The sequence below is a fragment of the Trachymyrmex septentrionalis genome, unplaced genomic scaffold (genome assembly GCF_001594115.1).
Source record: "Trachymyrmex septentrionalis isolate Tsep2-gDNA-1 unplaced genomic scaffold, Tsep1.0 scaffold60, whole genome shotgun sequence".
NCBI classification, from domain to species: domain Eukaryota; kingdom Metazoa; phylum Arthropoda; class Insecta; order Hymenoptera; family Formicidae; genus Trachymyrmex; species Trachymyrmex septentrionalis.
The window spans coordinates 2,596,228-2,612,342 of record NW_017305779.1 but is presented as its reverse complement, the minus strand read 5'-3'; the positions used below and the strand labels follow the sequence as shown (position 1 = coordinate 2,612,342).

The window sequence follows — 16,115 nt, the reverse complement described above, 5'->3', positions numbered from 1 at the left end:
TATATATATACACAAACAATAAAATGTTATTTAACTTGAGAAATTAGGTTATCATTGCTCCTTTAATGTTTAACTTTTATGTTAGGAGTCAAAAAATTTCCGAAGTTGTCTAATGAATTTATAGAAAACTATCGAGGAGAACCATAATCTCAAACGTTTCTATTTTTGATTCTGCAACACTTAATCTAACACGTGTCGCGAACTTGATCCCATCTTTAGGCGATCTAGCCTAAGTAAGTATGTCCTTGTAAGAAATAAATCGCGCATAGAAATATATTCGCAGCCTTGCATGCTACGTCGGAAAACACCTGCGTTTTGCCTGCAGAGCGGCAGACAATCGTTTGTTGCTGGCCTTCCGTGGCGGCGCATTGCGAAATCGTCATCGCTAAGTACGATTGCGATGATAACGACGAGGCGGTTACTATTAGCGTCTTTCCGTATTACTACATTGGCGATGCGTGCATAAATAATTTAGCATGAATCCATTCTAAATCAAGGAGAAGATCGCGAAGAATTTCCAATCAGAAAAATTTAATCATCCTTTTAAAAATTTAGAGATAAGTCAGAAGGGATTTTACTATTAAAACAGTGAAAATATAATTCAAATAAATAAATAGATATTAAAAACAATTTTTCAATAAAGCGCAATATGTTTGTATATGTTTGTAATTTTCAAATTGCTATTTTAATTAAATTAAAATATTTTTCGCGCAAATACAAAGTAATCTCATGTCACTATTTCTTATATATATATAAATAAGGCGATGTCTGCAAAGTAATTTTTGATGTTTCTCTTGGTTAACGCCACCCGTGGAGTAAGAAGATTGAAAAAAAATATGAAACGGAATGGAGAGAGAAAAAGAGAGAAGGATGCGAGGAAAAAGCGGGCGTTACCAAAGAAAGACCCGTTGTCGCCGGTAAAATGGACCGAATGGAAAAATCGGACGTCGGATGAGCTCATTACCGATTCGGCATGTGAATTGCTCAATTTGCAGTTGCAAAGGCAGGAACGAGCTCACAATAAGCATAGCACCAAAGGCGAGATAAAGAAGGATAAGAAATCACTATATTGATCAGGCATTTTGTAGTAATGACAAAATTAAGATATTTATTCGCAGTATTATTCAGCACTTGTCACGTATAATTTCGTATCGAAAACTTGTTTAATACGGACAAACAAGACAATCTGATTATCTTTGCGAGCAATGAAACTGATTTTTATATTAATTAATATTATAAAATATATATTTTTTAAAAATTTATATGTGATATTTTAATTAGTTTCCTTTGCCTGAGTTAAATTTCTTGAATGAAATATAAATATAAATTTGTACGAATAAAATATATAAAATCTATTTAATAGTGAATTAATGTATTCTGTCGATAATTTATTAATTAATCTATAACTTATTTAAAAATTTAGTTGGCAGATCGATAACCTTTCGATCGATGTAAGAGCACTTCTTAATAATGACAATTTTGAATATAAAAATGCACTATAAGAAAATTTTCATATATATAAAATAAGTATATTAATATATATTTTTATTGTAGACAGAAAATTATTTTTGCAAAATGAAAAAAATTAATTTTTTAAAGAAAAATGTATCTACATTAAAAACGGACTTTGTTTTAATCTCGATATCGAAATATTATCCAAATAAAAAACAATAACAAATATATAGATTGTCATAAAATTGCAGACTTATAGAAATAAATGCATCACTAGCAAATCGTGAGAATCATAATTTAATTATGAAAAAAATAATTATAACAATAGCTAAGAATACTTGCTATTTTTATATATTTTATTCGTTACAGATTTCGATTTATAAAGCAATTTTTACTATCGCTAGCAGTGCACTTTACTTTTACAAATCTGCTGAGGTTGTGATAATCTGAAAATATATTTCTTATTTGTCTTTTACTCTTACTTATTTCTTATTTTACATTATTTTATTATAAAATTTTTTGTTAACTGATATATAATGTGCAAATTTTGTCATACATTAAATACTAACTATTGGCATCTTTTAAATAATAATATTTTTCAGAAAAAATATAGACATATTTTTTAAATATTTTCTTTAATCAATAATTAATATAATCCATTTATATTTTTATTAAATTTTGTCATTTATGTGCAATTATAGCTATTAACAAAAAGTTTTGAATAATTTTTTAACAACTTTTAAATAACATACGATAAACGTTTCTGCCATGAACAAGTGGCACTATCTATTGCAAGTTGCTCTCACTAATAATATGGAATTTTACTTGTCGATAAAGCATTTACTCGCAACTACTTACAATGCGTTCTTTCTTACCATGTAAAAAAAGAGATAGAAAAATAATATATAATTCATACATTATACATACAAGCGAGTAATTTTCATGAATCTATTATTTCTCAAGAATAAAATAAAAAAAAATAAAAAGAACCCAAAACGATAGCGTTATATAATTCATACATTGAACTGTAAAATATAAATATATCAAAAATGAAATTAAATATTCAAATAAAATATCCACAAAAATAATAAGTAATATTTCTAAAGCAATTTTTATGTGCATTTAATCTTTCTAAGATTCTTTAATAAGTTATGATTAATAAAAGAATTATATAAATTTCCAAAACAAAATTTGGTTAAAAATAAACTTTTATACATATATGCAGTTTGATAAAAAAAATCTCAAATTTATATAAGTAATTTAAATAATTATCACACACATTTATCAAGACAAAATACTTTGTGTACAAATATCAAATATTTTATTAAATTATATTTTTATTAAATTATAATTTATTAAATAATATTAAATATTGTATTAAATTATATTTTAAAAACAATGTACATATGCATGTATTGTTACACGAGTTTGCATATAAGCTGTATTTCAATCTTTAATACCCAGTATAGAAAATCTGTAGTAGTTATACGTTACGTATACAATTAAATTTTTAGTACCGGCAGTGAATATTAAAATATATATACGCATTTATAGCATATCAAATGCTTGATCATCGCAGGGGAAGAATTATCATTAATATCAAGTAGCAAATGTAATAAATATTACTCACTCAACGCTGTTTCACCATCGTCTGATGTCTCCCCAAGTCTCCTCTTCTCTTCTCTTGTTCTTCTATAGCACTCTCATACACACATTCGCGAAAACGCGATTAACCACAATTCGCCATGCATCACCGAAATGTAACGCGGCACTTTGTACGGCACCCCCGATGTTAATTAATTAAACGCGATGCACTTTAAATTACACCGAGCTAAAACATCAATGCAGCAGATTCATAGACGTAATATTCTATATCGGTATGGGCAGGTACACGATACGATCGCAGGAAATGATACGACACTAGTGACGTTTCGCGAATTAGACGAACGGCGGACGAACGTTGACGGTTGAACGACAAAGCGATTCGAAAATGTGGCCAACTTCACGCGCCAACGTCAACTATAGTATGATCATCTATACTCTATACTGTCGCGACGCTATCATATTTGATGCTTCTACTTTCCGCATTTTGAATAATGAATTATATGCTTTTGTGTTTATTTATCTATATTGCAATGCAAATATATATCAAGTAACAAATATTCATGGAATATAATATCCAAAAATACGGATTATGGTCATCGTTTTTTCTGTTACTCGCGCAACGAATTTCGATGGAATGAATTTCGCGAAATGCGCGTATTAACAATTCGATGAGTAAATTTACGTAATCGGCTTCTAAAATGTGATTAGACATCAAATTGACAATGTACTTACTAATTGAAGTGCTTTGTGACACTGCTCGATTCAGAGACGCGTTTGTTCTTGCGACACGCGGAATAACGACTAATTCAGAAGTGACGTCGACAATTTCACTTTTATGTCAGGTATGATGTGAATTTAGTCAATATAAATTTGTTGATTACACATGGTGGATTATTCAAAAATATACAATCCAATAAATTTAATGACTTTTGAGTAACGCATTTCGAATGTATAGATTAAATGATACTTAAAGTACATACATGAATTAACAAACGATTGGTATATTTGCTCTAATATTTGCGTTATTGAACGACTCGCGTATTTATTCCGTGTTCCCCATTTTGCTTCCCGAAACAACGAAGAAAATTTAGATTGGAAAATAATTCAGAATATAAGGCGTTACGTTTGTCTTAATTATCTAATTGTCTTGAAGAGACAAGTATCGCCTGTCATTATCATTTATTAGACACGATTAAAGTAATTTATAATTACCAAATCTCTATCGAATTTGCCCAACGGAGAAGCGTGAGAAATTGTTTCGACAAATGTGCGGCTGTCGATTCGCTTGTAAGGCTCAGTTTCACAACTCATGATTAACTCTTAATCGAGATTCAACTCGGTTGTCATCTTTTTCCAATTCTAAAATTGGAAAGAGACAATGAATAAGTTGAATCTCGGTTATGAGTTAACCGAGTTGTGGAACAATAACTACACTTCGAAGTCTTTAATCGCACTTGTGAATCAATCTCGCCAGTCGGTAATCGCTAGATTTCGGTATAATTGCGTCTTGAGACAATGGCATGCAGAGCGACACGTGCCACTACCGTCTCGCTCGCGTCGTGCCGTACGAATAATGATAGCGCGACCTGTGCGACGACCTTGCTTCGTGTCACGAGGACAACAGCCGCGCCGCGCGCACATACCTATCTACGCCATATCCCGTTCAAATCAAACGAGCGTTGCCTTTATTTCTGAGAAATGTTTACTTCATTCTAAAAGATATTTTTACGCGGAATTTCTTGTTCGTTACATTTCACAGCCAATCTTTTATCACACATATTGTACTTTAATTGTCTTATTAGCGCGTTAAAGTTTAGATCTGTGATTCTCAAGATAGCATTTTATTCGTAATTTGACGTGTGTGTGTGTGTGTGTGTTGATTCGTGTATATGTATTTTAATCTCTTGATTTTTTGAAAATTTTACACTGTAATCTTATTGTCTTTAAATTTTTCGAGTATCCATAAATTTGAAGTACTTATTAAGTTTCAGCTTTGTTATCAACATATTTAAATATAGTACATATTAATTAAATTGTACATATATTTTTCTAACATGAATTATATTACATATACATATTTCTTATTTATTGTTTTAAATAAGTTTCCAGAATCTTATTTTATATTTTAAATAAATTATAAGTTTTTTACTGATTCTTATGATTTTATATTTTAAATAAGCTTTTGAAACTTATTTTATATTTTTTGTTTTAAATAAGTTATAATAGTCATTTTACCGAGCCATGATCGGCATTATACGTACAAAAGTTTAAAGAATTTTTGAAACGCAGAATAATTGCAGCAATGGTAATGTCAAAAAAAAATTTTTTAATTAATTTATAAATTAATTATAAATTAATTTTTAGCTGAAAAATTAAATAATGATTAACAAGATATTTAATACGTTTAGTCAAAGTTGTATTAGCGCAAATTGTTTCGCAATATTAAGAAAATTTGCATGTATCTTTATATAAAGGATGTATAAAATATTATCAACCTTTATTTAAGTGAATTATTTAAAAAGAATTATTTAAAAGAATAATAAAAATTTAGACATAATGTTGGAATATCAAAAATCCACTTACGCAAACAATTACTGATTACGTTTACAAGAACCGCGTAAATAATATAAGATTTAACAAATGTTAGAGATACCACAAAGTTAAGCGCGAAATGTACGATGATATTCGTTTGTCAAAATATGAATAAATGAATAAATCGTGAATATTTTTCATACGCAATAATTGGATATTTGAATGGCGCCCGGTGAAAATTAGATATCTACGAACGCGAATTACATGAGATTGCCTAAACTAAGGAATGTAGTAAGAGTTATAATAAGTTTTGTTGCACAGTTTTTGCTTTATTTCTTAGATTCATTACGCACATACACAGCTTGTGAATATTTCATGTGTTCTTACATGTAAAAATGAGATTCTTATTGTTAGATATTTTAAATTGTGGCTTTTTATCATTTTGAATCGTATAATTCTATTATTTTCGTGTTACTCCGCATTCTTAATACGGAAAAAGTAAATTATATAATTTATTACATTATATTATATTATTTAAATTACATATCTCTAAATGTATGTGTATGCTATTTATACGTATTATTTTATTTAGTCGAAATTGTTTTATAATTTAAAATAAATTTTTGCATTTATCTTCATGTAAAGGATATATGACATATTGTTAATCTTTATTTAATTGTAAATCACAAAAAAGAGCAATAAAAATTGAGTATATAATGTTGGGATTCAAAAGTATTTCGTGAGCAATTATGTAAGAAAAATCACGCTAGTAAAAATTTCTTTTTACTTCTTACCTTTTGTCAGTACATTGTAATTGATACGAAATATTTAAAAATATAAAATGAACGTTAAATATAATATGTTGCTCGGTATATCACAATATAATTATGATATCACATTAAACTACTTGCGCCGCTAAAGCTAGATACATATAAGAAATTGTTTTATTAATCGGAGAATATTAAAAATATATTAAAGGATATATTATTTTACTTTGTAATGTGCGTTAATATTTCGACGGTTGGCGGCCTTGGAGTGGGGATGGCACGGGGTGGCACGGGGTGGCACGGAGCGGCGCGTCACAGGTTACCTTTACGCGTAGTTACATTAGTTACCGCGCAGTTATTATTACCGAGATTCGTACAAGCAGGTAGACGTGTCGCGTGCGGCTCTTTCACATTACTTTTTGAAATCTCATCGCGAAGAATGTAATGCCAAATATAATACGAAACGTTGTATATACTTTATGAATAATTAATCATACTTGATACTAGTAATCGTATCATGTGAATATTTATAAAATACAACATTTCGTATTATATCCAGCATTTTTGTGATTATAATATTCAAAAAGAAATGTGAAGAAGAGCGGCACGCACAAAAAAGCAACGTTAATATGAATAACAAGTGCAAATAACAATAAAATTCCTGCTTTCACAATTTATATAATTTAATAATTTAATAAATTTTTTTGTGCATTATTCGCGAGTGTTTTACGCGAGTGTTTTACGCGAGTGTCTTGTGTGAGAGGATGTCAACCCTATTCTGAGAGGAGGAGGAGGTCTAGGAGAGACATCGAGCATCAGCGGAGCAACCTTGCGGTAAATATCATTTTTTGCTATTGTAAAATCAATATCTTTTTTTTATTTATTCGCTTTATTTTGACAATGACTTAAAAATAATTAGAGAAAAAGATAATTAGAAATAAAGAATTGTCTTAAAATTATTTTAAAATTTTATAAATATCTATTTTCAACAATAATAAATAAAATTATTTCTTATTTTAAATATATTTTAATCTAAGATCTGAATGTGCTCGTTACTGGTCGTTTATTATATATTTTGACGTATTTTTAAGAACGTTATTTTGAGACGTATTTATAAGATTTTTTTTAAAAAATGCCCGGAAAAAATGTTTCATATATAATTATATATAGCTATATAAAATTATATAAAATTGTATATATTTATATGTAAAATTGATATATAATTTATATATAATTATATATGTTATATCTATTATACAACTATTTTTTCGGATATATAATTATTTTTATAAATATCTAACTGAATGGTAAATTAAAAAATTCAATGCTTATAAAAATTATATATTTTGAAAATTATATGATTATTTTCTAGAGAATTACGTTTAGTAAATATTTTTTTAAATTGATTGATTTTTCCTGCTCTGTTTTAATTTAGATTTTATATTCTTTTTGTTACAGAATCATCGTAGCGACGTTCCAGATATAACTCCGCTGTTGCGTATCAAATTGGTGAGTGATGAATTAATGTTTTTATTAAGGAAAACGGATGTATGATAATTTTATTAATATACTATATATCTAGATGCATATATGCATCAATTTAATAAAAATATACTTGTATAAATATATGTATAGCATTCCATACATCCGTTGCCTTAAAATGGATAAATTAGAACAGATTAGGATAAATTTAATCCTGAATGTTTCTTTTTGTAGAATTTATTGTACATGCACTGTAAAATTTATAATATCACATTAAAATAAAAGATAATAAAATATTTGTATTTTTTAAATACATGAAAATTAAAAAATAAAAAAAAAATATATAAAATATAAATAGAGTAAATGAAATTGTTGTCTCTAAATATCATAATATTGAAAAGTGTTTGTTACAATATAATAAATATTGTTTTATTATTTTTTCTACCTATTCTATTTTCAAATATTTATTTAGGATTATATTTTATATAAGTTGGTGCGGAAAAACAATATATATGCATATACATATAGATATATTACATATTGTTTTCTAAGATATATTCCTTGTACGTTTTACACTTATTTGTATACGATTATTTATATACATTACTAATAAAATAACAAATATTTTAATATAGCGTTTTTATCATACAATTGATTAATCTCGCTTTTTTATAAAAGACATTTTACGATTATTAATTTTTGCTATTTATCTCAATGTGCACCAACTTTAGCCTAAGATTTTATAACTTATCCATTCGTAATAACTGGATTTTACATTAGTTAAAATAATAACATGATGTAAGATCCAATACTATATATATTTTGTCAAGAAATAGAAGAATTTTATCTCATAATTATTTTAAAATCAGGTTCAAAATATTGCGTCACTTAAAATGCTTAACTTTGAAATAATAAATTATACAAAAAAATGATTCTAGTAATTTATAGAATACGTTTAGAGATATGTTTATTAATGCACACAGAAAAATATCAATCTATTGCTAAAAAAAGTGGTTACTCAATTTATTTTCTTTCTTTTAAGTAACGGTTATTTTTAACAAAGGATATTTTTTTTATAATAATCTTAAAATATACTTATTACAAAATTTTAGAAAAACTTATTATTTATTTAAAACCAGAATTAATTTTCTTTTAAAGAATATTATAAAATTGATCGAAGAAACGAACTTTTTATAATAAGCAGATCGAATTTGTTTTAATTTAATAAATTTGAAGTGTTAATCTTTTTTTTACTAGGATTCAAAATATATTTTCAATTTTGTATAAATTTAATGCTTCTCATGAATGTATGATAAATTTGTGGATATACGAATTTTTGAAATGAGTAATTATTACTTGCATATTTTTTTATGTGTATGAAGGAAAATTATTCCTTTTTGGATCTTGCATCATGTATCTGAATTTCTCATCTCCGCATGCTTTGAGATGAGATTTAGCAACGAATCGTTTGAATCATTAAAAATATATACGGGCCTTGAATTTTATCGAATGGTAATCAATTTAGTAATTTTCAATTTTTTTTTAAATTAAAGTTTTATTCTTTATATAGTAATGATTAAAAAATTTAATCTAGTTTCATAATATTCGGGACTTTTGAAACAAAAACGTTATTAACTTAAAGATTTTTTAAATTTAGATTTATTTTTAGTCGAATATTTATCTTTTTAATTTAGAATAAACGCGATATTTATTGTATAAATGATTAATAGAATTATTATTATTGATAATTATTCATGTTACAATTTAGTCAATTTTATTGACATGATGGCCTCTTCGCGACGCGTTTGTGTTTCGCGTATCATACATAAGCGTAAGGTCTTACGCTTATTGCTGGCTTAGTCAGCAGCAGTCGGCAGCAAAAAAGAGTATTTCTCATTGTTGCCGATTTCTGGCGTATGAAGTCAGAATATTGGCCAGGAGTAACAAAAGGTGAGTTTAATCTGGCCAGAAGAAAGAAGAATCTAAACGTAGTAGATTGTGTAACACCAATTAAAGTTTTAAAAGGAACATGTACACTGAGAAAAAAAATTTGTTTAATAAACTAAACACATTTAATTGTTTGCAGATTTGATTATTTCATTAAATTTTATTTAATCGAATTTAACCGTAGTCTGCTTAACAAACTGTTCAATGTTAAGCAGACTACGGTTAAATTTAATTAAATAAAATTTGTTGAATTAACCAAATCTACAAACAACTAATAGTGTGTAGTTAGTTGAACAAATTTTTTGTTTATTAGTGTATAAACTAAATATTCGGGAGGGTAACTTGCTCGTAAATTGCGAGTTCTTATATATTTTTTTAAATTGTTTATTTAAAAATATATAAAAATAATCAATAAATAACAGCGCTAATGAGAGTCAGTGCGGATAAATAAGCGCAAGTTTTGTAGAAAAAAAAATCTACAAAACTTGCGCTTGATTATTCGCGCTGACTTTCGTAACCTTGTTATTTGGTATTTTTTTTGTATTTTAAATATTGAAAGTTTGTTTTAATTATTATTATCATTTATTATGTATTTATTTAGTACAATATGATCGTGATTAGGTTATTCCGTTAAATTTATCAGTATGCGACATTAGGTTAGGCATTACCTGCTGCATTCAGCAGAGAAAGCAGCTTTGCAATTATTGTAAATTCTTCAATATGATTTATATATTTAAATCCATAAAGAACCAAAAGTAAGAATTGGAACCAATTGTATTGAAGAAATTTATAACATTTTCAAAACTGTTTTCTCTGCTGAACACAGCCATATTAATGTATTATATTTGCGGTGTTATTACACATCATGTATTAATGAAGTAATATAGATAGGAATATACGGATGTGATTAGGTACGAATAAATGAAAATATGGATAGGTAGGACAAGTATGGATAGGTATAGATTGTGTAGATAGAGACAATAAGTATGAATAGGTAGGAATACACAACCATTTTTAATTAAAAAATTGAATTATTACAAATAAAATGTTACTTAAATAAATTTTACGATCGGGTAATTAAATTTTATTTTAAAAATAAAAAAATAATTAAACTAAAAAATGTTACATAATAAATCTAACCAGTGAATTATCTAATATGTAGGTAGGGATACATAGACATCATTTGTACTTGATAATTGAAAAGGTGGAATTAAAAATTAAATAAAATTATTAATTAATTTTAAATTTTATTTAATTATTATTCCGTTCCAATTATCAAATATGAAAATAAACCAAATTATATATAATTATAAATTTCATAAAAATTTTAGCTCCCCTGAAATTAAACTTAATTTCTTATAAAATTCTATACATATATAATATATGTAACGCGTTAATACTGTAATTAATTTTATTGAAAATAAATATATGTATAATAGTATTAGGTACGCGTATATAAAATTTATGTAAACTATGTCCAGGTAAATGTTATCATGTTTACTTTTATAATTTGCGCAATAATTACTAATAAATTATACATTTATTGGAACGTTTATATATCCGTAAATTGTGTATATCTATTGAGTACAGACAGCATTTATCTTGTCGTAGTAAATCAAATTTGTTGCTTTATTGTAAATTACACGAAATCGACGAAACATATTATAACAAAAACTGTTTATTGATTTAACGAGTTTGATAAATATTGAAAACTTTTTTAAATTTAGATTTTATTTTGAATATTAAAAAGTAATAATTTTGAGTGACTTTTAATTAAAAATTTGAATTTAGAATAATCGTCAATTTTTCTTTGTATTTAATTTATTAAATAAATCAGTAAAGATTGGAGCTTTGATTGAGGCAATGATTAAATATTAACTTCTTGCTTACTTTTTGATATTTATATTTTTAACATTACAGTATTACAAGTATATGTTAATAGTATATCTTAATTTATTATGTACGAAAGTCTCATCGCTTCAGATGAATGCTAGTGAATGCGTGGTTTATTTAGTACCGATGGAAAGTCGAAATTATTTTCATCATGGAAAATTATTCCTCATCGCTTTCCGTAAAATCCATTCTAGTTTCATGTCCTGTTGGAGATTCTTGTACAGGATCGGAATTAATCGGGTTTTCTCGTCTACAATTACAGGAAGTAATAATTTTGTCAATGAGTCAATGATGACAATTATTGCTTTATTTTATTATTTTAAAGTCAAGTTGCAAAATTAATTTAGTAGTATATTTTAGCATACAATTTTTATCGCTTTTTTTGTTTCTTATCGTAAGCGGTCTGGAAAATTAGGAATTCATACTCTCCTGTAACAAGACCTCTAGTGTTTGGGTCGCTTAACTTTTCTTTGCGAATGAATCTTGTGAATTTGACGTAGAATCAAACCTTGATCAAATTATTGGGATGGTTATCTTGAACGCGATAAAAGTGCTGTCATAAATATATTAATGACTTTTTATCGCGATATTAATAAGTTTTATAAGTTAATAATTAATAGTAAATATGATCTAATTGTTGTTAGTATTTCATTCCGTGCTTATTAATATTTCATTAAATATTGGTTTAGAAAAAATTGTGTTATTGTATGTATTTTCGACGTTTTCGTATAATCTCGCATTACTAAATTTTGTTAATTATATATGCTCCTATAATATAATTTTATTATATTTTGAACAGCATTTTTTAGTTTTGAATTGTATGAAAGCTCTGCTTTTTTACACGTGATGATACAATTAAACAGAGTTTTTATTGGATATCGCTTGTCGTTGATCTCTCATCATATCCAATGCAATAAGCATTAAGGTCGGTATTCATAGTCAGTTCTTATTTTAAGACCATCTTAAGTAATGTCCTAATATGGCTTTCTGATTGGTTCATGACATTTTTAAACTGTATTTAAGACGATCTTAAATATTATATAACATCTGACTGTAATTACAGGCAGAGAGAAACCTGAATATATTAATTTGATAGATTTTAGATATTTTAGCGATTTATTTCCATCAGGAGCACCACAAAAAAGATGGATATTGTTGTATAGTTTACATCCATTTTTTCAGAGAGAGCAGTAGTGCGCGGCGGCATTTTGCGGAAAAAAATCCTTACATCCTCTCTCAGATTTCTCTCTGGTAATACATTAAAGGAAACCCAAAGCGAGGGGTCAAAATGTCTGTTCTAGAATTAGTAAAAGAATTTTATACACATACGATCATTCTGTGTTTATTCTTATTGGCTCTAACCTTTAGTATTTAGAATTAATGTTGAGATATATATTACACATATGTTTAATTGATCTTACTTGTTTAATTAATATTGTACATATATATATTTAATTTACAAAAAACAACAAGCAATTCATAGAACTCTAATATTTTTGCAATTACTCTATCTTTCTATATTTAAACGTACGAGAAAGCACTAAGAGGGTACTTCTTCAAAAAATCCTACGGAGGCATATTTCTGTATCCAGATAAACTAAAATGTAATTATTGTCCATTGATATCTTCTGTTAGTTTTATGCAATGTCATCTAATAATAAGAGCTGATGATCATTTAAAAAATTTAATCTTGTCTGAACAAGTGTAAATACATATTTAATATATGATTTATTAAAATATTTAAGACAAATGTATTAACGAAAATACCAGTAATAAAAGAAAGTTATTAAAATACAGTTTCTTATGTAGCAAGCTAACATTATTTGACAATAAAATGTCAAAGACGTCATCATTTTGAGATTAACATAATATCAAATCATGCCATCTAGATTTAATCGTTCCATCTAGATTTAATCAAAGCTTTCATATATTCATAATAGACAAGTAATTAAATTAAAGTATAAATTAAAATTAATGTTATAAAAATGTTTAAAGTCATATAAAAGTACAAAAGAAATGTATTGAATAAAATTATTCGTTAAATAAGAACAATTAGATAGCAGTATTGTAATCAGTAAATCAGATATAAAATTAAAAAAATTGTTAAACTTTATAATTTATAAGCTCAAGTATATACTCGAATATACATACTGGATAATTTTCCTAATAATATAATTTGTTATAAAATTTATCTATGTCTTTAATCTGTTAATAAATTGTATTATTAGGAAAATTATTTAGTATGCACCTAACACTGATCAACATAGTATACCTGTTTTAAGTACGGAAATAATTAAAGAACAACGTAGTAAAAAGTGAGATTATTTTGAAGATATAAATTAAAAATTTTTATTATTAAGATAATAAAAAGTATTTAAAACAACTATATTGAAAGGAAAATAAATAATTAATGATAATTGAGTAAAAAAAAATATAATTTCTTAGGTAGCAAGCGAATGTTATTTAACGTCATTTCGACAATAAAATATTATAAAAGATGTCATTTTAAAACAATGACAAATAACGTTAATTTATTATATAGATTTAAAGCTATTACTATATATAATACTATATATAATATAGTAGTCATTTCCAATTATGATCGAAAGTGCTTTTTAAGGCCCCAGGTCTCTGCGGTTATACTGAATGATGTTATAAGTGAGACAATATTTTAATTTTTGTTACATGCCGTTTATGATTATTTATTCACGGTCAAGAGAGATAAGGATAGTCGACTCATCTTTAAACGTTTTAAAACGATCTTATCATTTCGTTTTATCCAAATTGTCTTTATTTACAAATGACATGTAACAAAAATTAACGTGTCATTTTTTGCTTATGACATAATTATTCAGTATGATTGCGACGATTGTCAGGAATTTTGTTTGTTACATTTCAAAGCAATCTTTTGTGTACTTATTACACGTATTGTACTTTGTCTTATAGATATATTATATAGCATATTAAAGTTTAGATCTGTAATTTATATTAGATTATAAGATGGAATTTTATTTGTAATTTTACACGTGTGTGTGTGTGTGTGTGTGTGTGTGTGTGTGTTTCAATATATATTTTATAGATATATGTATGCAGTCTGATTTTTCAAATGTTATAATTTTCATATGTTAGTATACTCTTTTATCTAATTGCTTCACAAGTAATTATTATACTAAAAAGAAATAATGCGAATAACAATAAAAAATTATACTATTATCTACTTAAAAATCTTATTCATTGGCACGCGGGTAAAAATATCATTGGTGATTTTAGTGAAGACCAAACCAAAAGTTTCTTCATAAGGTGCTTCAAGTTCCTTAAAAATTAAATCCGAATTCTGATTAAGGAATCTATTCATTTGTTCACCTGTAATCAGGTATGGAAACATTAATACAAGCATATATTAAACAAATACGTTTATCATCTTTTTAAATTAATTTTAAATGTCAAGGAATAAATTAATAGTAAAACATTAAGAAATTAATATATTTTTTAAATATAAAGCTCAAAAACATATTTATATCTTTTTATATTTAAATCTTTTTCTTGTATTTTTGAATTAAAAGTTAAAAAATAGATACGGTTATTGACTTTGTATAAAAATATTGGTACACTTATGTAAAATCTATATGATGTATTATAAATTATAAATCTACGATCAATTTTTATGTATTTGCAACAAAATAATATCAATAATGTTACCGAGATATTGATTAAATAAGATTTAATACCTAAAATGGAATCTCCATTAAAGAGATTACCGAATTGTAGGGTTACATGATTAGGTAAAAATTTGACAATATACTTCGTCGCTCTCATATAAATATCTCCATCCTTTTCAAACTTTTCATAATGCGTTTCGTGTTTTGTCCTTAAATCATCTAAAATGAAAATGAATCGGCTTAGCAAAAAAAATGTACTGTTAAAGTTGTTTGTAGATGATCTATAATTTGCAACAAAACTTATGATAAAATCTATTATATCATAAGTGTCATTGTAAGAAAAAATTTGAGAAGAATCATGATACATGTATGAAATGTATATTAAATTGCACACATAAACAAATTATACATAAGAAGTTATAAAGAAAATTCTATTCTGAAATTCATGATACAAATTATAGATCGTTTAGATTTAAATTGTAAATAATAATGCAACACTTCAAACAATTACGAGAATACATTATAATATTTACGCATAGAGATGTTGCATTTGCCTTCTCCTCGGATTGGTAGTAATAGAATTTTGCCTTCAAGTTTGTAATCGGCAATAAAGTCCACCTGAGTATTAAAAGACTCGGATCTAAATATTAAATTGTTCCAGTCTATCCTAAAAAAAATAATGATTAATATATTGCTGGTTGTTAGTACAAATTATATAATCTGTTATTTTGAAATTATATGTATATCAATATATATGTATAATCAATGTGTGTGTGTA

At 26.2% G+C, this 16,115-nt stretch overlaps 1 protein-coding gene across 1 annotated transcript in view; it reads right to left on the bottom strand.

The window, feature by feature from the left end:
* Positions 1 to 14,739: 14,739 nt before the first annotated feature.
* LOC108752507 (protein takeout-like) overlaps positions 14,740 to 16,115 on the bottom strand; it is a 9,566-nt gene continuing 8,190 nt past the window's right edge. The window contains exons 4-6 of the mRNA XM_018493353.1: positions 15,871 to 16,004; positions 15,407 to 15,556; positions 14,740 to 15,041 (exon numbers count right to left, since the gene is read on the bottom strand). Coding sequence (XP_018348855.1) covers positions 14,893 to 15,041; positions 15,407 to 15,556; positions 15,871 to 16,004 — 433 coding nt within the window. The 3' untranslated portion in view covers positions 14,740 to 14,892. The remainder of the gene's footprint in view (positions 15,042 to 15,406; positions 15,557 to 15,870; positions 16,005 to 16,115) is intronic.